This window comes from Hemiscyllium ocellatum, chromosome 1, assembly GCF_020745735.1.
Source record: "Hemiscyllium ocellatum isolate sHemOce1 chromosome 1, sHemOce1.pat.X.cur, whole genome shotgun sequence".
NCBI lineage: Eukaryota > Metazoa > Chordata > Chondrichthyes > Orectolobiformes > Hemiscylliidae > Hemiscyllium > Hemiscyllium ocellatum.
The window spans coordinates 54,212,720-54,236,146 of NC_083401.1; the positions used below are offsets into that span (position 1 = coordinate 54,212,720).

At 39.9% G+C, this 23,427-nt stretch overlaps 1 protein-coding gene across 1 annotated transcript in view; it reads right to left on the bottom strand.

Moving 5' to 3' along the window:
• The window catches only part of dnai1.2 (dynein, axonemal, intermediate chain 1, paralog 2), a 283,210-nt gene extending 268,408 nt beyond the window's left edge, over window positions 1–14,802 (bottom strand). Inside the window, exons 1-4 of the mRNA XM_060832730.1 lie at window positions 14,791–14,802; window positions 14,530–14,586; window positions 12,206–12,301; window positions 4,994–5,074 (exon numbers count right to left, since the gene is read on the bottom strand). Of these exons, the coding sequence (XP_060688713.1) occupies window positions 4,994–5,074; window positions 12,206–12,301; window positions 14,530–14,586; window positions 14,791–14,802 (246 nt within the window). The remainder of the gene's footprint in view (window positions 1–4,993; window positions 5,075–12,205; window positions 12,302–14,529; window positions 14,587–14,790) is intronic.
• Between the last annotated feature and the right edge of the window lie 8,625 nt (window positions 14,803–23,427).

Sequence of the window (23,427 nt, forward strand, 5' to 3'; positions counted from 1 at the left end):
CAATACATTATTGCCGTATAGTTCATGAAATAGAATTCATGATTATTACTTTAAGACTTGAAAATTCTCCAAATCAAATCCAAGTACTAATAATTTCTTGCATCTGCATTTAAGTAAATTTTGTGATAATCACTTCTAACATGCCTAATCGATAATGTCCACTGTTCTGTGTGAGATAATTGTTTTTGTGTTACGAATTCAATAATCAATAATGTGTATCAGAAAAGGAAGAGAGAGACAGTCTTGTATTTCTTTGGAGCCATTCAGAAACTCAAGATACCCACAGAACATTACAGAACATACTGGTTAAAGCATGCAATACAACGTAAATATCATGCCTCAGGTATAGGAACAACTTAACGGAAGTCAGCAAAAAATTATTCAGTACATCATTCTGTATACGTTTGCAACTTTTAACAACCAGAGAAAGCAACAAATGCTTGTCTAAATGGGGAGGCATGGTGGTTCAGTGGTTAGTACTGCTGCATCACAGCACCATAACCCAGGTTCGTGTCCACCCTTGGGCAATTGTCTATGTGGAGTTTGCACATTCTCACCATGTCAATGTGGGTTTCTTCTGGGTGCTCTGGTTTCCTCCCACAGTCCATATGCAGGCTAAGTGGATTAGCCTTGGGAAATGCAGGATTACAGGGATAGGATTGGAGGATGCTCTTCAGAGGTGTGGACTCAATTGGTGTGGACTCAATTGGCCAAATGGCCTCCTTCCACACTATAAGGATTCTATGACTGTAGAATTGTAGAAGAGAATTAGAATCAATCAGAAACACACTGTTGAGTAGTTAATACTGGCAAGAGATGCTTCAAGCTGCTTAATGCATGTTAACTGGAAAATGAAGTTCACAGCAGTGGAATGGACGATGGAAGAGGACTTGCCATCTGAGGTAGTTTGGGCTGAGGTTAGAAATAGGAAAGGTGAGGTCACCCTGTTAGGTGTTTTCTACAGGCCTCCTAATAGTCCTAGAGAAGTAGAGGATAATATTGCGAGGATGATTCAGGAAAAGAGTGAAGGTAGCAGGGTGGTTGTTATGGGGGACTTTAACTTCCCAGATATTGACTGGGAGAGCTATAGCTCGAGTTCATTAGATGGGTTGGTGTTTGTACAATGTGTGCAGGAGGGTTTCCTGACACAATATGTCGACAGGCCAACAAGAGGGGAGGCTATATTGGATTTGGTTCTAGGTAATGAACCAGGCCAGGTGTTAGACTTGGAGGTAGGTGAGCACTTCGGGGACAGTGACCACAACTCGGTGACTTTTACTTTAGTGATGGAGAGGGATAATCGTGCGCCGCAGGGCAAGAGTTATAGCTGGGGGCAGGGAAATTATGATGCAGTGAGGCATGACTTAGGATGTGTGGATTGGAAAAACAGGCTTCAAGAGAAGAACACTAATGAGATGTGGGGATTGTTCAAGGAGCAGCTACTGCGTGTCCTCGATAGGTATGTACCAGTCAGGCATGGTGTAAAGGGCCTTGTGAGGCAGCCGTGGTTTAGTAAGGAATTGGAGTCCCTTGTGAAAGGGAAGAAGGTGGCATATGTAAAGATGAGGCGTGAAGGTTCAGTAGGGGCGATTGAGAGTTATAAGGTAGCCAGGAAGGAGCTAAAGAGGGAGCTAAGAGAAGCGAGAAGGGGACATGAAAAGTCTTTAGCTGGTAGGATTAGGGAAAACCCAAAGGCTTTCTATAGGTATGTCAAGAATAAAAGGATGACTAGGGTAGGTATCGGTCCAGTCAAGGATAGTAGTGGGAAGTTGTATGTGGAGGCGGAGGAGATTGGAGAGACATTAAATCAGTACTTTTCATCAGTATTCACTCAGGAACAGGACACTGTTGCTGACGTGAATATGGAATCACAAATAATTAGAATGGATGCCCTGGAAATATGCAGGGAAGAGGTTTTGGGAATATTGGAAAGGATGAATATAGATAAGTCTCCTGGGCCTGATGGCATTTACCCCAGGATCCTATGGGAAGCTAGGGAGGAGATAGCAGAGCCATTGGCCTGGATTTTTATGTCGTCATTGTCAACGGGAATAGTACCAGAGGACTGGAGGATAGCGAATGTGGTCCCATTGTTCAAGAAAGGGAATAGGGATAGCCCTAGTAACTATAGGCCAGTGAGTCTGACTTCAGTGGTGGGCAAAGTCTTAGAGAGAATGGTAAGGGATAAGATTTATGAACATCTGGATAGGAATAACGTGATCAGGGATAGCCAGCATGGTTTTGTGAAGGGCAGGTCGTGCCTCACAAACCTTATTGAGTTCTTTGAGAAGGTGACTAAGGAAGTGGATGAGGGTAAAGCAGTAGATGTTGTGTATATGGATTTTAGTAAGGCGTTCGATAAGGTTCCCCATGGTAGGCTAATGCTAAAACTACGGAGGTATGGCATTGAGGATACATTAGAGGTTTGGATTAGGAATTGGCTGGCTGGAAGGAGACAGAGGGTAGTAGTTGATGGATTATGTTCATCTTGGAGCGCAGTTACTAGCGGTGTACCACAAGGATCTGTTTTGGGACCATTGCTTTTTGTTATCTTTATAAATGATCTAGAGGAAGGACTTGAAAGCTGGGTAAGCAAGTTTGCGGATGACACAAAAGTCGGTGGAGTTGTGGATAGTGAGGAAGGAAGTGGTAGGTTACAGCGGGATATAGATAAGATGCAGAGCTGGGCGGAAATGTGGCAAATGGAATTCAATGTAGCTAAGTGCGAAGTCGTTCACTTTGGTAGGAATAACAAGATGATGGATTACTGGGCTAATGGTAGGCTACTTGGTAGTGTGGATGAGCAGAGGGATCTTGGTGTCCATGTACACAGATCTCTGAAAGTTGCCACCCAGGTAAATAGTGCTGTGAGGAAGGCATATGGTGTACTGGGCTTTATTGGCAGAGGAATTGAGTTCCGGAGTCCTGAGGTCATGTTGCAGTTGTATAAGACTCTGGTGAGGCCTCATCTGGAGTATTGTGTGCAGTTTTGGTCGCCATACTATAGGAAGGATGTGGAAGCTTTAGAACGAGTGCAGAGGAGGTTTACCAGGATGTTGCCTGGAATGGTAGGAAAATCTTATGAGGAAAGGCTGAGGCACTTGGGGCTGTTCTCATTGGAGAAGAGAAGGTTTAGGGGAGATCTGATAAAAGTGTATAAGATGATTAGGGGTTTAGATAGGGTAGATACTAAGAACCTTTTACCGCTAATGGAGTCAGGTGTTACTAGGGGACATAGCTTTAAATTAAGGGGTGGTAGGTATAGGACAGATATTAGGGGTAGATTCTTCACACAGCGGGTTGTGAGTTCATGGAATGCCCTGCCCGTATCAGTGGTGAACTCTCCTTCTTTATGGTCATTTAAGCGGGCATTGGATAGGCATTTGGAAGTTATTGGGCTAGTATAGGTTAGGTAGGATTCGGTCGGCGCAACATCGAGGGCCGAAGGGCCTGTACTGCGCTGTATCCTTCTATGTTCTAAGACAGTAGTGCTGGAATCTGATCAGCATTTTACATTGGTTGACTTCATGATCCATCTATTCTACATACTTGCAATGAAAATTCACTATACATGGATGAATGCCTTTTTCAGATGTCATCTCATATACATTGTATCAAAAATGTGTGTGTACAACAGATACAACTTACTGGATCCCTAACAGCACTTACTGTAACCAGAAAAAGGTAACATTAAGCCCAATTTGTCAGCCAACATGTTTGAGGACTTTGGAAATATACTATATTATTTTAATTTGATATATATTTGACCATTTCCGTCAGAATTTCCAACCTATGGATATCAGTCTTTAGAATCATAGTCATAGAGATGTACAGCACGGAAGCAGACCCTTTAGTCCATTCGTCCACGCCAACCAGATATCCCAAATAAATTTAGTTCCTATTGCCAACATTTGGCTCATATCCCTTCAAACCCTTCCTATTCATAGAACCATCTGGATGCTTTTTAGATATTGCAATTGTACCTGCCTCCACAACTTCTTCTGGCAGCTCATTCTATACATGCTTCATCCTCTGCTTGAAAAGGTTGCCCCTTAAAGCCCATTCTAAATATTTCCCCTCTCCCCCTAAACCTATGCCTTCCAGTTTTGCACTCCCCACCTCAGAAAAAAGACCTTGTCTATTTACCCTATCCATGCCCCTCATGATTTTATAAACCTCCAAAAGGTCACCTCTCAGCTTCCAATTCCCCAGCCTTTTCAGCTTCTCCCTATTGATCAAACCCTCCAGCCCTGGCAACATCCTTGTAAATCTTTTCTAAACCCTTTCAAGTTTCACAATATCCTTCCTATAGCAGGGGTTGACTGGTGTATGCTACTAGTGGCCTAACCAATGTCCTGTACAGCCACAAAATGACCTCCCAACTCCTAGAACTAAATGCTCTGACCAATAAAGGAAAGCATACCAAACTCCTTCTTCATTATCCTATCTACCTGTGACTCCACTTTCAAGGAACTATGAACCTTTACTCCAACGTCTCTTTGTTAAGTAACAATCCCCAACACCTTGCCATTAAGTGCATAATTCATGCCCTGATTTGTCTTTCCAAAATGCAGTACCTCACACTTACCTTAATTAAACTCCATCTGCCACTCCTTGGCCCATTGGCCCATCAGATCAAGGTCCTTGCTGTTCACTACACCTCCAATTTTAGTGTCATCAGCAAACTTACTAACCGTATCTCCAAACTTACTAACCTCACATCCAAATCATTTATATAAATGACGACATGCAGTGGATCCAACACTGATTCTTGTGGCACACTGCTGGTTAGAAGCCTCCACTCTGAAAAGCAACCCTCCACCACCAACCTCTGCCTTCTACCTTCAAGCCAACTCTGTATTCAAATGATTAGTTCTCTCTGTATTGCATGTGATCTAACTTTGATCGAAGTTTCTGTCAAAAATTTCTGAATATACATATTAATTATTATTACACAAAATATGCATGCAATTTACATAATTACATTACTCACTTTAAAGCTGAATCTCACAATATTTTCAGGAGCGTGGGGGTTATCAGCTGTAAGAACACGAGTAATTTCTTCTTTTAATTCCTAAAATATAACCAAACAGAGTACATTTGAAATTTCAATATAAAGCAAGTCATCCTTGCTTTCTTGTTTTAAGTTCCCATCCTCACTCACAAAATACAAGACCAACACATTGCAGAATGTTTCTCAAACTCTTTATGATTCCTTACGCAGCCAATGTTCAACCAAATCCCAGGCAATGCACTTCTTTTACCTACTGCAGAGGAATGCCTATGTTTATGCAAGTTCACAAAGTGCACGCATTGCCATCACATTCAATCCTTCCCTTTCTCTTACTGCTTGATAAGATTGCCTCTAATGAGAAGAAGAGGGACTGCACCAGAAGACAGGTGCCCGAAATGTAATCCCTCACCCCAACAAGAAGTACAGGAGAGGATGAGCACTTTGATCGGGTCTGTGTGGATGGGGAAAAAGGAACATCAGGAGAAGACAGTCAAGAACACTGTTGCCTGCTTCTAGAATCATAGAGTCACACAGCATGGTATCAAGCCCTTCGGCCCAACACATCCATGCCAACCAAGTTTCTCATCCTGAACAAGTACCATTTGCCTGCATTTGGCCCATATCGCTCTAAACCTTTCCTAACCAAGTGCCTGTCCAAACGTCTTTTACATGTTATAATTCTACTCCACTCCTTCCTTTGGCAGCTTGTTCAATACACGTACATTAGAGATTAAAAATGTATTGCTGGAAAAGCGCAGCAGGTCAGGCAGCATCCAAGGAACAGGAGATTCGATGTTTCAGGCATAAGCCCTTCTTCAGGAAAGGGCTTATGCCCGAAATGTCGAATCTCCTGTTCCTTGGATGCTGCCTGACCTGCTGCGCTTTTCCAGCAACACATTTTAAGCTCTGTTCTCTAGCATCTGCAGTCCTCACTTTCTCCTCCAATACACGTACATTCCCTGTATGAGAAACTTGCCCATCATGTCCCTTTTAAATCTTTCTACTCTCAACTTAAAACTATGCTTTCTAGTTTTAGACTCCCCTACCCTGGGAAAAGACCTTGACTACTACACCCCGGATGATTTTATAAACCAGTACAAGATCATCCTTTAGCTTCTGAAGCTCCAGAGGAAAAAAGACCCAGACTATCCAGCCTCTCTGTATAAGTTCTCTAGTCTCAGTAACATCCTTGTTAATCTTTTTTGCAGCCGTTCCAGTTTAATAATATCCTTCCTATAGCAGGATGACTAGATTGCATGCAGTACTCCAAATGTAGCCTCAGCAATGTCTTGTACAGCTGTAACATGATACTCAGTGCTCTGACTGATGCAGGCAAACATGTCAAATGCCTTCTTCACTGCCCTGTCTACCTGTGATGCCACTTTCAAGGAATTATTTACTTGCATCCTCTCTGTTCGACAACATTCTCCAGGGCACTATCATTAACTGTATAAGTCCTGACCTGGTTTGTCTTCCCAAATTGCAACACCTAAATTAAACCCTTGTTGTATCTTAGATAACTTTCTTCACTGTCTACTATGACACCAAAATTGGTGGTATCTGCATACTTACTAACCCTATCTCTTAGATTCTCATCCAAATTATTTAGAGATTTGATGAACAACTGTGGGCCCAGCATCAATGGTTGTGACTTACCACTGGTCACAGGTCATAACAACTCTCTCTGTCTTCTACCAACAAGCCAATTTTGTATCCAATTGTCTAGCTCTCCCTGGATTCCATGTGATTGAACTTAATATCCAATTTACTGTGCAGAAACTTGTCGAAGCCTTGCTCAAGTCCATGTAGACAACATCTACCACTCCTTCATCTATCTTTAGTTACCTATTCAAAAAACTTTAATCAAGTTTGTGAGACAATATTTTCCATGAACAAAGCCATGCCGGCTATCATTAATACGTCCTTGCCTTTCCAAATGTATGTAGATCCTGCATCTCATTAGCACCTCCTACAACTTATCCACCATTGATGTCAGCCTCTCCAGTCTCTTGTTCCCTGGCTTTTCCATGCAAACTTTCTTAAATAGCCTCATCGGTCTTCCAGCATCTCATCCATGGCAGTCAATGATACAAATATCTTTGCTCAGGGCCACCAATTTCTTCCTTAGCATTCCACAAAGTCCTGGGATACACCTGATCAGGTCCTGGAGATAGTTCTATCTTTATGCATTTACGACATCCTCTTCTGTAATATGATCTCTTTTTAAGACATCACTATTTATTTCCCCGAGTTTCAAAGCTTTCATGTCTTTTTCTACAGTAAATATTGCCATGAAATATTTGTTTAGGATCTCACCCATCTCTTGTTCCACACGTGGATGACCTCGTTGATTTTTTAAGGAGGCCAATTCTCTCACTAATTAATCTTTTGCCTTTAATATACTTGTAGAATCTCTTTGGATTCTTCTTAACCTTATCTACCAAAGCTATCTCATGTCCCTGTTTTGTCCTCCTGATTTCTCTCTTAAGTGAATTCCTACACCCCATACTCCTCAAGGGATTCATTTGTCTGTCTATACCTGACATATGCCTCCTTTTTATTGACCAAAGTGTCAATATCTCGAGTCAAAAGGTGTTCCCTATCCCATCAGCCTTGCCCCTTACAACACAGGAACACGTTGTCCCTGAACTCTTGTTAGCTCACTTTTGAAAGACTCCCATTTCTTAGACATCCCTTTACCTGAAAACAGCCTTCCCCAATCAGCTTTTGAAAGATCCTGTCTAATACTGTCAAAATTGGCCTTGCCCCAATTTGGAACTTTAACTTGTAGGCCAAACCTATCCTTTCCCAGAACTATTTTAAAACTAATTATATTATGGTCACAGCTCCCAAAGTGCTCCCCCACCAACACCCCGATCATTTTCCCTGCCTTATTTTCCAAGAGAAGGTCAAATTTTGCTCCTTCTCTAGTAGGTACATCTACTTGCTTGAGAAAATTTCCTTGGACACAATTAACAAATTCCTCCTTATCCAAGCCTTTAATACTATGGCAGTCCTAGTATATCTTTGGAAAGTTTAAATCCCCCACCATTACAACCCTATTTCTTTAACAAATATCTGAGATCTCTCTCCATATTTCCTCCCCAATTTCTCGCTGACTATTGGGGGTCTATAGTACAATCCCATAAAGGTGATCACCGTTTCACTGGATGATCTCCCAGAAATATCCTCCCTAAGTAATGCCATAATGTTATCCCTAATTAAAAACACCACTCCCATTCCTCTCTTGCCTCCCTTCCTAACCGTCCTATAGTATCTACACCCCCAAATATTGAGATGCAAGTCCGGTGCCACCCTCTATAAAAGCTATGATATTCCAATCCCATGTTCGTATCCATGCCCTGACTTCATCTGCCTTTCTTGTCAGACCTCTGTACCTTAATCCATCAATCTTTGGTTGTCTGCTATGCTCTTGCCTGCCTTGTCTATTTAAGTTGTTCCCTTAAACTTTTGCATCAGCTTCAACCTTCTCTCTTGCCTCATAACTGCTAAGGGTCCCACAACCCTGCCAGACTAGTTTGAATCTTCCTGAATAGCTCCAGCAAATCTTTGCCCAGAAATTGGTCTATATCCTGTTCAGGTGCAACACTTCCTTCTTATACAGGTCACTTCTACACCAGAGGAGATCCCAATGATCCAAAAATGTCAATCCCTACCCCCGTACCAACTCCTCAGCTACACATTCATCTGCCCTCTTCACCTTATTCCTACTCTTACTAGCATGTGGCACTGAGAGTACTCCAAAGATTACTACCCTTCAAGTTGTGCTTTTTAACATCTTGCCCAACTTCCTATATTCACTCTGCAAGACTTAATCCCTTTTTTTTACTGTGTTATTGATACCAATGTGTCACTCAGGAGGAGGCTTGAGTCTTCATATAATAGTTAAAAACACCACAAACAAATTGACTAGGTAAAAGCTCACAATTTTACAAAGGAAACCTTGTTGAATAATTAAGGAATAACATTATTCACAGCATCACATGGAAACAAAAGGCAAACACATCTGCAAAGGAGGGAGGATCAGAACAACATAAAATTCTTGACTGTAGATTTGACAGCAATCAAAAACCCTCAAGGAGGTTTCTCAAAATATATTTCTCCCCACTGGGAGAGGGTGCTTACTTGGGGCTTTAAGGTAAAAGCTTAAATGTTGAAGGATATTGTTTTCATAGATATTCCTAGGTATCTTTGAATAGTTAAAAATAATACTGAACTGGACTCTATTAGATTTGGTGTCACACCTTTTGATAGTTTTGGTATAGTAGTACACCTATTCATTTAAAGTGCATTGTTTGTAATTTTTTTAAATTGTGGAATTAGTAAATCATCTCATTTGAGATTTTCTGTTACAATGGAAACCAGTTTTGTTATCTTATGTATTCCTTAAGTGAGGAAGAATATATTTTGAAGAAAAACATCCAAGACTATTAAAATATATTGAATGTTTACAGCACTGCTATGGTTTATTAAGACTAAGCAGGTTGTTTTGAGGAATATAGCATTTTCAGATAGTTTCTTTCCCATGTGAATTTTTTAAAATTTGCTTTTGAGATGGGGTGCCATTGGCTGGGCAGTATTCACTACCTACTATTAGTTGCCCTTAAAAAAAGTGATGGTAAGCTGCAATTGCAGTCTATGATGGTCCTACAGGCCGAAGTTTGTGAGATTTACTGGCTTGAACTTAGTGGACGGAATTTATTTGGAAAATAATCTTAACAAAGATGAATTCTGAAGAAGTGTTAAAAGCTATGAACCACTTCAACCAAACTTAAAATGCATAGAAATAGGGTGAATTGTCTGGAACAGTTAAGATGTAGAGGAGCTGGTGTTGGACTGGGGTGGACAAAGTTAAAAATCACACAGCATCACGTTATAGTCCAACAGGTCTATTTGGAAGCACTAGCTTTCAAAGCGCTGTTCCTTCATCAGGTTGCTGTGAAGCAGGACCACAAGACACAGAATTTATAGCAAAAGATTACAGTGCAACTGAAACGATATTTTGAACAAACCCAGACTGCTGTTAAGTCTTTCATCTTTGAGAATGGGTTGCAGGCTGCAGCAATTTAGGCTTGTTCAATATTTTCTCAGTTGGCAGAAAGTCTCTGCACACGTGTCTCCTCCATGCTACAATCTTTACTTTTCATAAAATCTTGAGACACCTTTCTTTGCCAGCCCTGATCTTCTCGGGCCTTTTCCTGCACTCCCACCAGTGCACACTCCACAGCACTGCGCTGCTGTAAGGGTAGTGGCCAGCAAATCCTGAAAGCAGGATATCCTCCTGAGTGACAGGGAGAAGGTGCAAGCTCACCCAGCCAAAACCTGGCTGGAAGGCGGACATCCCATTCAGAGACAAACCATCTGCCCTCTTCCCCTACCAAATTTCTGCCCATTGTATCTGCATCATATTTAATGCCAAAAATCCATCTTCTCCATATAGCTATGGAAATTCTTCCTTTTCAGGCAAAACTCCTTCCCAGTTAACTCTGCCTCCGCCACACTCTCAGGCAATGCATTTTCCTCAGGTTACCATTGATATAATGTCAATTCTTTCATCTATGTCCTATTGTTCACTATCCTGTCAATGACCATAGATTTCCCCTACCTAAATGTCCAGATCCTTCATATTGTAAATATATGTATCAAATTCTCTCTGAAGCTTTTCTCCAAGGAAAATGCTTCCCACTTAAACAATCTATTTACATTTAGTTCCTCACCCTTAAGGCCATTCTTTTAAATCTTCTCTGCATTTTCTCTAATAATTTTATATCCTTCTTAAAGAGTGATACAAACAGGATGCAATAAACCAGTTGCTCTGCACACATTTAACATAGTTTCCTTACTTTTGTATTCCTTGCTCCTACTAGCAAAGCGTAGGATTCCAAATGATTTAATAGTTGCTACTTTAACCTGTCCTGTCATCTTAATTGACTTGCATTGAAATAGTTTCCTGTGCTCCCACATGCCTTTAAAGGATAGTAAGCTTTATTTTATATTTTTGTACCATGTTCTGCCAATCAAAGTTATTCATTTCACACTTCTGCGTAAGATTTTATCCACCTCTTTGTCACACATTCAATAAGATCATACAAAATAGGAACAGGCCCCTCGCGCCTGCTCTGCCATTCAATAAGGTCATGACTGATTTGACATTCCTCACATCCACTTTCCAGTCATTTCCCGGTAACCATTGATTCCCCTACTTATCAAGAATCTATCTTTCTGACACAAGGATTCTGCCCCACAACTCTCTGTGGCAATGAGTTCCAAGGACTTACAACCAAGAGAAGAAATTGCTTCTAATCACAGTCTTAAATTGATGCCTCTTTATTCTGTGACTGTCTCCTCTTATCCTACACTCTCCCACAAGGACAATTATCCTCTCAGCAATTACCCTGTCAATCCCCTTAAGAATTTCACCAATTTTATAGTTCTAGATTAGCCACTGCACAGTTCACATCTTAAATCCAATGATAACTATTCTTTGTTTCCTGTCACTCAACCATATTCATACCTATGTTAACGATTATTCAGTTCTACCTTTGGTCACATGCCAGTTGGACACTTAACAAAGTACCTTTTGGGAGTTCATATCAGCAGCATTACCTTCAATAATTCTCTCTATTACCTCATCAAAAAACTCACAAGTTATTAAACATGATTGTCCTTCGGCAAACCTTCCTGCTTTCCTGAATTAAACTGTGGTTCATCAAGTAACTACAAACTTTGTCCCTAATTATTGTCTCTAGAAGCTTTCCCTCCATTGCCGTTGAACCCACTGGCCTGTAGTCATGGGGTTGTCTTTACACCCATTTTGGAACAAGGATTTAACATTTGCAATTCTCCAATCCTTTGCCACAAGTGCAAATTCCACATGAAATGTAATGGATTTATATCTCAAAAAGAGGTGCTGTCTTCAGAAAAAAAGATGCACCATAGGTAATAAAACTGTAAAGATTTGAGGGGCAGAAATACTTTCAATATATCTATCCTTCAGTGTATGGAATAGTAACCACATTGTTACTAGAAAAGATTTGAAACTTGTTTCAAAAGAGTTATTAGAAAATAAATATAATGAACATATATTTTAAAGATTCTTGCACAACTTTAATTTCAAAAATGCTCTAATTTGCCATAAAATAAATATTTAAATCATAGCATGTTACTCACTTGTTCAGTAAGATCCAGCTGATCAGGAGGTTTGATGAGTGACTTCCCCAAATTCCAGTCATCTCCATCTCCCATTTCAGTTCCATCGTCATCATCCTGTAACAAAGTGAAAGTTTTAATTCTGCGAGCAATAATTATGCAGCTTTTAGAAGCATGAATTAGTATAACTAGATGCACGTATTCATAAACTATGCCAATAAATAAATTGTTCTAATAAAATTCTTTCAAAAGGTTACACTGCTACTGAAGTAATTAGCCAGCAAATATCCAAGTCGCAATCAGATAATAATATTTCCAAAACTGACCAAGCATACAGCATCACAATATGGTTTATACAACAGCACTAATTGCAACAATGACCTTTTTTTTTGAAATCATCTTTACTTTAGAAAAAAAACTGTTCCAAGAAGCTTCACTGAAACACAATTACAAAGAAAATGGATGCAAATCAAAAATGGAAATATTAGAAATGAACAAAGTGGACTATTCTTAAGACATTGCTAAAATAGGCTGTAAAGGCTATCAAACAAATGTCCAAGTTTGTAGCCAAGGAAGCTAGTGACAGGATCTCAAATCATTAAACAAGGTGATAGTGATTGGTTATGGGGCTGGGAAGGTAGAGTGGTGGAGTGGACATTAGAATGTTCAAGAGTCAGGGAACAAAGAGTTGGAGGAAACTGTTGTTTCCTGGAGTTGTTGATGTAGGATTTAGTTCACTTGTGGAGGCATGGACAGCATTGCTGGCCAACAATGGGGCAGCACGGTGGCACAGTGGTTAGCACAGTGCCAGAGACCCGGGTTCAATTCCCGCCTCAGGCGACTGACTGTGTGGAGTTTGCACATTCTCCCCGTGTCTGCATGGGTTTCCTCCGGGTGGTCCGGTTTCCTCCCACAGTCCAAAGATGTGCGGGTCAGGTGAATTGGCCATGCTAAGTTGCCCGTACTGTTAGGTAGGGGGTAAATGTAGGGGTATGGGTGGTTTGCACTTCAGCGGGTCGGTGTGGACTTGTTGGGCCGAAGGCCCAAGTAACAAACCTTTTACTTGATGGCCTAGCAGGAATAAAAGGGGCACAAATGATTGGCATAGGATAAATTATTCATGAGTGCTGTAAAAATGCTTCAGACACACATCATAAATTGTGTGTGGCTGCAAATCAGCTGACGGTCAAGTGGGTTAAAGCTTTATGATTTACAAAGAAGCAAAGTTGTTGATGTTGGTGAACATACAAGGCAATATGGGGATAGTGCGTGGTGCTTTGTTCCCTGAGGAGCCTGTCGTGGGCAAAGTTTGGTAACAAAAATAGAAATTGCTAGAAAAGCTCAGCAGGTCTGGCAGCATCTGTGGAGAGAAATCAGAGTTAATGTTCCAGGTCGAGTGACCCTTCCCAGAACATCAACCTGAAATACTGATTCTGATTTCTCTCCACAGAGGTTGTCAGACCTGCTGAGCTTTTCCAGCAATTTATGGCATCTGCAGCTTTTTCAGTTTTTACTTAATGCAAAGTTTAGTGCTCTCTGATCCCCCGTTTATCTGGCCACAGATAGTGAGATGTAGGTGTTTCTAAAAATGTAAGAAACCCCAGTGATCTTCCTAATGCAGATCTGTTTTGCAAACTGTAATATATAATTGATATCAGCCTGTATCCTGAAAGTGATCCATGGCATAAAAGTGAAGAGACATAATGACCTTGATAGTCAAATGTGGTGCTGTGCATCTTCATTTTTCCTCACCTAAATTTATCATTATAACATGTAATTTGTTACTTCATCATAAGTTTTTCTCATCTTCCCATATACTTCCATCTCTGTATTATAAATTTTCAATTGTTTCTGTGAAGCTAAATTGGCAAATATTTTTTGTTCTTTTCATGCTGAACAATGGTCCTTCTCAGAAGCTAGTGCCACAAATTGCAAGGCAACTTCTAAAACGTGACAAAGCCGGTGGAAGGACAAGTCAATTTCACAAACACATGCTACAATTATTCAACCCTTATTTGCATAAGTTATTCAGTAATTTTCATAGGCACGTAAAATCCAATATGTTGGCAATGAACCTCCAAGTCTAACATAAGCTTCCTGACTGCCATATTAGAAGATAATGTTTCTAATGTTCAGCACCAGAAAAATGGATAGACGATAAACACGCTTCTGAGCCTTGGGTTCTAACAAGTCATCTCTGAATCAATTCATTTATCTAGTCTAACGTTATGTCATAAAACTTTTGTTCTCAAATAGTAGTAATCATTTCATAAGATTATTAAGTATTGGTGTTTTTAAATTATTCATTTTCAAATTAACATTTGTTATCAAACAAAATTCCTAACCTTCTTTGACTTCTTTGATGCAGCTTTAGCAGATGGTACTGGAGGCGGGGCAGTAACCTATTAGGAAAATAACATATATTATTGCATTATTACTTGACTAATAATTCATTTTTAAAATCACAATTATTTCAAAGTTTGCATCCAATGACAGACAATGTCAGCATGTCCACCTCATTTTCCTTTTCAAACTTTTCCAATTTACAAAACATTCAGTCTATTCCCAATGCCTTGAACCAAAAAATAGCAAAATGTCAAACCTACAATGAAATACATTGAATAAATTGGAGTAAATTCCAAATGGTAGAACAGTCAAGATAAGCTTCAAATCAGAATATTTCTTACTTAGGATGTCTCAATTGCTGAGAAGACTAAATTTGATTTCAGTGCAATCACTTAAGGAGCTCAAATCAAGGGTTGCTGAAAGTATTTGAAGGGCTAATAGATAGGTTAGTGGTAAATAGAGACATAGCATCATAGAGATGTACAGCACAGAAACAGATCCTACGAACCAACTCGTCCATGCTGACCAGATATCCCAATCCAAACTAGTCCCACCTGTCAGCACCTGGCCCATATCCCTCCAAAGCCTTCTTATTCATATACCCATCCAGATGTTTTTTAAATGTTGCAATTGTACCAGCCTCCACCACTTCCTCTGGCAGCTCATTCCATACACGTACCACCTTCTGCGTGAAAAAGTTGCCCCGTAGGTCTCTTTTATATCTTTCCCCTCTCACCCTAAACCGATGCCCTCTACTTCTGGACGCCCCCAACCCAGGGAAAAGATTTTGTCTATTTATCCTATCCATGCCTCTCGTGATTTTATAAACCTCTCTAAGGTCACTCCTCAGCCTCTGACATTACAGGGAAAACAGCCCCAGCCTATTCAACCTCTCCCTATAGCTCAAATCCTCCAACCCTGGCAACATCCTTGTAAATCTTTTCTGAACCCTTTCAAGTTTCACAACATCTTTCTGATAGGAAGGAAACCAGAATTGCATGCAATATTCCAACAGTGGCCTAACCAATGTCCTGTACAGCCACAACATAACCTCCCAACTTCTGTACTCAATACTCTGACCATTAAGGAAAGCATACCAAATGCCTTCTTCACTATCCTATCTATCTGCGACTCCACTTTCAAGGAGCTATGAACCTGCTATGAATTCCAAGGTCTCTTTGTTCAGCAACACTCCCTAGGACCTTACCATTAAGTGTATAAGTCCTACTAAGATTTGCTTTCCTCACGTTTATCTAAATTAAACTCCATCTGCCACTTTGACTGCTCCTATTTCCTCCCACAGTCCAAAGATGTGCAGGTCAGGTGAATTGGCCATGCTAAATTGCCCATGGTGTTAGGTGCATTAGTCAGAGGGAAATAGGTCTGGGTGGGTTACTCTTCGGAGGGTCGGTGTGGATTTGTTGGGGCGAAAGGTCTGATTCCACACTGTAGGTAATCTCATCTCTGTAGAACAAGCAAACCATCTGCACTAAAATTACCGTTTTGTCTAAAGACATCAAAGTCAAGTAACTGAGTCAGTGCAAAGAAATTCATTTCTCCTGTTAAGTGATAATTTAACATATTGGGAGCTGAAATGAGTGGAAGATAATGGCATAGTGGCAGTATCCAGTGTACCAATAATCAAAAGCCCCAAGCTCTTGCTCTGGGAACATGGACTCAGATCTCACCGGTGCATATAGTGAAATTTGATTTTAATGAAAAATGCTGACCTTATGGCAATCACATAACCAATGCTGATTGTCGTGAAAACACACCTAATTCACTAATGTCCTTTAGAAAAGGAAATCTGCCACTCTTACCTAGTCTGGCCTTGGAGGAAGTACAATGTAGGTTTACAAGAATAACTTCAGGAGTTGTGTTATGAGGAAAGATTATATAAATTAGGCCTGTTTTCTCTCAAACTTAGAAGGCTAAGGAGTGATCTGATCAAAATTTTCAATATATTAACAGGAAAAGATAGAGTAGATAAAGATAAAATTATTTCCACTGGTTGGGGGATTCTAGAACCAGGGGGCTAAGTCTAAAAAATAAGTGTCAGACTGTTCAGGAGAGATTTAGGAAATACTTTTACACACAAAGGGTGGTAAAGATTTAGAGCACTCTTCCACAGATGGTAGTTGATGCCAGATCATTTGTTAGTTTTAAATCAGAGGTACAAAAATTTTTGTTAAGCAGTAGTATTAAGGGTTTGTGGGCCAAAATCAAGTAAATGGAGTTAGGTCACAGATCAGCCATGATCTCCTTGAATGGGGGAAGAGGCTTGATAGTCTGAATGGACTATTCTTATTCATATGTTCCTATCTTACAAGTCCAAATGCACTGCAATGTAGTTGATTCTTAACTGCACTCTGAAATGGCCCTCTCAAGCTACTCAGATCAAGGAACATTTACAGATAGGCAATAAATACTGGCACAGCCAGTGATGCCTGCTTCCCATGAACGAATGAGAAAAAATTCACCTGCCAGTTCACCAGCTTGGAGAGACAGTTGAGCTAGTTCCAAAACTATATTGAGCAGCATTTCAACAGCTACTTTTGAGCAACACAGGAGAAAAAAAGGACAAATGGATCTGTAAGCAGGAACTTGTATCTTTGTCGGAATCTAGTATCAAGAGTAGACTGCTAAGCCCGTCGGGCCTGCTCCATCATTTAATATGATGATGATCTAACACTTTAGCTCCTTTTACCTACACTATCGCAACAACTCTATACACCACCACTGATATTCAAAACTTTACCAATCTCTACTTGAAAAATGCTGAAAAATTGAGCTTCCACAATGCTCTGGGGTAGAGAATTCTAATGATTCACAATCCTCTGACAAAAATTTCTCTTTCTCGGTCCTAAATGGAATCTCCCTTGGCAATAATATTTTTGCTTAAATAAGAAGACCAAAATTGCACTCGGTAGTCAGGTGTGATCTAACCAAGTTCAAATACAATTTAAATAAAATTTCACTACTCCTGCACTCAAATCCTCATGCAATAACACCTTAATGAATATTTCCCAATTGTTTGCCTTGCCTGTATGTTAACCTTAGGTGCCTAATTGACAAGAACACTCAAATCCCTTTGCAAGTATAAACTTTCCAACTTCTCATCATTTAAGAAATACTCTGTACAATTGCCATGCTTGCTAAAGTGGATAATGTCGCATGTTTTATATTATATAGGCGGCACGGTGGCACAGTGGTTAGCACTGCTGCCTCACAGCGCCTGAGACCCGGGTTCAATTCCCGACTCAGGCAACTGACTGTGTGGAGTTTGCACGTTCTCCCAGTGTCTGCGTGGGTTTCCTCCGGGTGCTCCGGTTTCCTCCCACAGTCCAAAGATGTGCGGGTCAGGTGAATTGGCCATGCTAAATTGCCTGTAGTGTTAGGTAAGGGGTAAATGTAGGGGTATGGGTGGGTTGCGCTTCGGCGGGTTGGTATGGATTTGTTGGGCCGAAGGGCCTGTTTCCACACTGTAAGTAATCTAATCTAATCTAATCTAATATGCCATCTGTCTATTCACTAAGCCTGCCCAAAGCTTCTTGAAAATGTTGCACATCTTCTTCACCACACATACTCCTGCTTAGTTTCATACCATCACAAAATTGGAAATAGTACATTCAATCCCCAGTCCAAATCATTGCTACATATTGCGAACAGCTAGGGGCCAAGCACTGATCCTTGCCAATGAGATTCTTCCACAAGATTATTAATCATCCTTCCTCATTACATAAGACTTGATCTAAAATAGCCTTGCTGTGTAGTCAACTCAAAAACTCTTCAACACTTTGCTCCAGAAAACCATCCCAAAGACAGTCCAGAAACTTGTCCTCCACAGCTTCAGTGCTCAGTTGGTTTACCCAGTTTATATATAGATAGAAGTCATCAGTGTTTACTGTGTTCCATGGGCTACAAGCTTCTCTCACCTCCTGATTTATACCATGCTGCACATTACCAATACTATTTAGTGACCTATAAATAACTCCAAATAGTTTCTCATGCTCCTTGATTTTTTTTAGCTCCAGTCAAACATATTCCACACACTTTTCTTTTGATCTGAGATCCTCCCTTATTAATATGCTAATCCTAGCTCGGATTGTCATTGCAACTCCATTTCCTTTCCCTTCTTGTCTGCTCTTCCTAAATGTTAAATATCCTTGAATATTCAGTCCCTGCTGGGATCACCATTCAGCCTCATTTCTATAATGGCAATCTATCATAAACATATTTCTTGGTGCCTTTAAATCATCTATCTTGTTGTGAATACTGACTGCATTCAAGTAGAGTGCTTTTTCTTTTTTTTAACATCATTCATTTTTGAAGCATGTTCATGATCGGCCTTGAGTTTCCCCACCTCTAAGAACCCATGGTATTAGAAGTTAAAAATACACAACACCAACAGGTTTAATTGGAAGCACACTAGCTTTTGCAGCGCTGCTCCTTCATCAGGCGGTTGTGGAGGACATAATTGTAAGGCACAGAATTTATAGCAAAAATTTACAGTGTAATGTAACTGAAATTATACATTGAAAAACACCTTGATTGTCTGTTGAGTCTTTCATCTGTTCAAAAATCATGATATTTCACTTCTTTCATGTGTTGAAGTGAAACTATCATGGCATTCGAACAGATGAAAGAGTCAACAATCAAGGTATTTTTCAATGTATAATTTTAGTTACATTACACTGTCAACTTTTGTTATAAATTCTATGCTTTACAATTATGTCCTCCACAACCACCTGATGAAGGAGCGGAGCTCCAAAAGCTAGTGCTTCCAATTAAACCTGTTGGACTATGACCTGGTGTTGTTTGATTTTTAACTTTGTACACCCCAGTCCAACACCAGCATCTGCAAATCATGGTGTTAGAGGTAATATACTGGCATTGTTAGAGAACTGGCTAATGGCCAGGAAACAGTGAATGGAGATAAAAGTTCTTTTTCAGCTTGGCAACCTGTAACCATGGGGTTCCATGGGAGTCAGTGCTTGAAATGCAACTATTTTTAACATATTTGATATCGTAGAAGAAGCAGGTGAATGTACTGTAGCTAAATTTGCTGACACCTCAAAAATGGGTGGAAAGGCAAGTTGCAAGAAAAATACAAACAGTTCACAGACCAATATTGAAAGGTTAAATAAATGGGAAAAAAGTTGGCAAATGGAGTATAAAATGAGAAAATATGAAGTTGTTTATTTTGGAAGGGAGAATAAAAGGACAGAGTATTATTTAATTGGAGACAACCTGCAAAATACTGGAACAGAATGGCTAATGGAATGTTGATTATTTTTTCAAAGAGACTGGAGGGAGGTCTTGCTAGTGAGACCATACTGGGATTAATGGGAGCAGTTTGGTCCCTTTATTTAAAGAAAAATATCATTTCATTAGTAGCAGTTCAGAGAAGTTCATGAGGATAATCCCTGGTATGGAGGAATTGCCTTATGAGCAAAGGGCAAAGATGGAATTTAGAAAATGAGAGGTGATCTCATGGAAGCAAAATAGGCTTAATAAAAGGCTTGACAGGGTAAATGCTGAGATGATGTTTCCCCTCATGGGAGAGTCTAGGATTAGAGGGCATAGTCTCAAAATAAAGGGACAGTAATTTAAGACTGAGATGAGGAGGAATTTCTTCTCTCAGAAGGTTTTGAGAGCCGTGTGGACAGAGTCTACATATGTATTTAAGGCTGAAATGGATCGATTCCTGATCAGTAAGAGAATCGAGGAAATTGCAGAAAAGTAGACATAAGGAATGTTGAATCAGCAATGATCCGATGGAATGGTGAAGCAGGCTCAAGGGGCTAAACAGTCAATTCCTGTTCCCATATCTTATTGTCTTAAAGACATTGCAACTGAAGTAAGCCATTCAGCCCAGTGAGTCTGCTCTGTGATTTAATGAGATCATAGCTGATTTGGTAATCCTCAACTCCATTTTCTTGCCTTTTCCCCATAATTCTCGATTTTCTTATCAATTAAAAATCAGTTGGCCTCAGCCTCAAATGTACTTAATGACTTAGTCTCACAACCCCTGTGTGGTAAAGAATTGCACGGATTCACTGCCATCTGAGGGAAGACATTCTTCTCCATCTCTCTCTTTCATGTTCAACCCATTCTTCTGAAATTATGTCCTCTGATCCTAGACTCACCCACAATGGGAATCAATCTTTCTGCATCTACCTAGTCAAATCCCCTAAGAATCTTATGCTTCAATAAAGTCGCCTTCTCATTCTTGTCGATTCCAATGAGTAAAGGTTCAATCATATGGGAAGCTATACTTGGTGGTATTATCGCTAGACTATTCATCTGAAGACTTCAGATTAGGTTCTGAAGACCTAGTTTTGAATCCTCCCACATCAGATAGAGGAATTTAAATTAACTAAAAATCTGGCATTAAGATTATAATGATGACCATGAAACTGTTATTGATTGTCAGTAAAACTAACTGGTTCACTAATGTCCTTTGCACTCCACGACATCAGGAATGTCATCAAAGTAATTCGATATTCTTCATTTCCTAGTGCTTTAGAGGGTCAGCAGTGGTGATAGTACTGTCCAAATTGTAAATGATATTATTGTCTTTGGTGGTTTCTGTCATAACTAAGGATTCTGATGCAAGATTAGCATGAACGAGCACAAAACGGTACTTCATGTCAACACTATTGGTGTTTGGGAAAACTTTTGAAACTACCCTTGGACATGACATCTATTGCAAGTTTGACTCATATGGTCCTCAAACCATGCTGCACCACATTGACCGGTCCACAGAATTGCTTTCCCAAGAGAAGTGGTCTGTAATACCAAAGTTTATAAGACTTTTTCTTATAGCATTGTGTCCTTTGCTCTGATTACTTTGTTATTGTTTGGTTTGATATAGTCTCATTCCTGTTGAAGGGCTTTTGCCCAAAACGTTGCTTTCTCGGCTCCTTGGATGCTGCCTAATCTGCTGAGTCTTTCTGGCACCATTCTAATCTTGGCTTGATATAGTGCCCATCAAAGATCTGATTAGATCGTCTGGAGTTATCCATCTGGGAGACACTGCCAATCCATTTAAGTTGAATTTTCTGCAGGGTATTTTCCATGCTGTGGAACTCAAAGTAATAAAAGCCTTTGTGTTTCTGATTTTGTCCTGCTGTTGAACATCTGTGATATTTACAGGTGTTAATTGTGGAAGAGCTTTCATATGGAGTTTATAGTAGACCAAGGATTCTGCACCACACAGCAGGGTAATAAAGACAATGGCCCGTTAAGAGTTTGAACATAAGAACATAAGAACTAGGAGAAGGAGTAAGCCATCCGGCCCTTCGAGCCTGCTTCGCCGTTCAATAAGATCCTGGCTGATCTTTACGTGGACTCAGATCCACTTACTTGCACTCTCATCACGTCCCTTAATTCCTTTATTATTCAAAACAAATCTAAATTAGTTTTTAAAAAGTTTACTGAAGTAGCATGAACTACTTCATTGGGTAAGGAATTCCACAGATTAGCAACCCTCTTTGTGAAGAAAGTCCTTCTCAATTCAGGACTAAATCTGCTCCCTCTAATATTGAGGCTATGCCCTCTTCTCCTAACTTCACCTGCCAGTGGAAACATCCACTCTGCTTCTATCTTATCTATTCTCTTTAATAATTTTATATGTTTCTATAACACCCCTGCCCTTTCTTCTGAATTCCAATGACTATAATCCCAGTCTACTCAGTTTCTCCTCATAACCCAACCGTCTCAACTATGGAATCAGACTAGTGAAGTTCCTTTGCACCCCTCCAGTGCCAGTACATCCTTTCTCAAGTGAGGAGACCAAAATTGCATACAGTACTCCAGGTGTGGCCTCATTAGCTCCTTGTATAGCTGCAACATTACCTCCCTGCTTTTAAACATAATCAGTTTAGTAATGAAAGACAAAATTCCATTTGTCTTCCTGTTATGAAAGTGTAGAGGGGTACTGTACCTTTAAGAGGGTTGAAAAGCTAGCAGAACTATCTGACACAGCACAAAGTGTTCTGAACAAGGTAACAATGTAACATTTGGTTGAACAGCTAGCAGTAACTGGGCTGCTATGAGACAGAAACAAATTTCATATTCAACCAATCACTTTAAATTATGCCCCAAGATACTAAATTCCAATCAAATTTGAATGTAGTCCAATGAAACGATCCGATGTTTAGGTGATTAAATATCAGACATTTTGAACAGTTACCCAGAGCAGCCAAGACATTAACAACATGAGAGACTGCCTGCAGAAACATCTACTCTCTTAAAGGTACCTTTATCTATCAAAGACCTGTGAAGCAGAATCCCGAAGAAGAAGATAGAGGAAAGTCTACACAGGACACTCGGCAAAGCTGACTGGTTTTGAAACATGATTATAAATTTTGTAAATCGTAATCAGGATTTTTATTGGACCGATATGGTAGAGGGGAATGTAAAAGATAGGTTACAAGAAAGGAGTTAAAATAATTCTCAGTTAATATTTTCTGTTAGATTTAAAGAAATAAATTTATTCATTTAACTTTAAATATTTAGATCTGGAGTAGTTCTTTGCCTCTCAAATCTTAACAGATTACAGCACGGGGTGAATCTTTTCTGTGCTGCTGGTTTAAATTAGCAGAGGTGTTAACCCTGTGTCATGATAACTTGGAGACTCATCATTCAGATTTGAACAGTTTAGGGCTGGGGTTTGTGATATGAACAGGTTTAGAGAGATTTGAATAGATCCGGGGTACGAAAAAGCCCAAAAGATTTAAACACTCACAGCTTAGTGGCCGAGATCTTTAAACAACATATCGGTGACACAATTTGTTTAATACTGGTGACTTGTGGTTGGTTTAATTAAAAGTGAGTGAAATGGCTCTTAAAATTGCTGAAGAGGTTGTGGGATTTGAAGATGAATCTCAAAT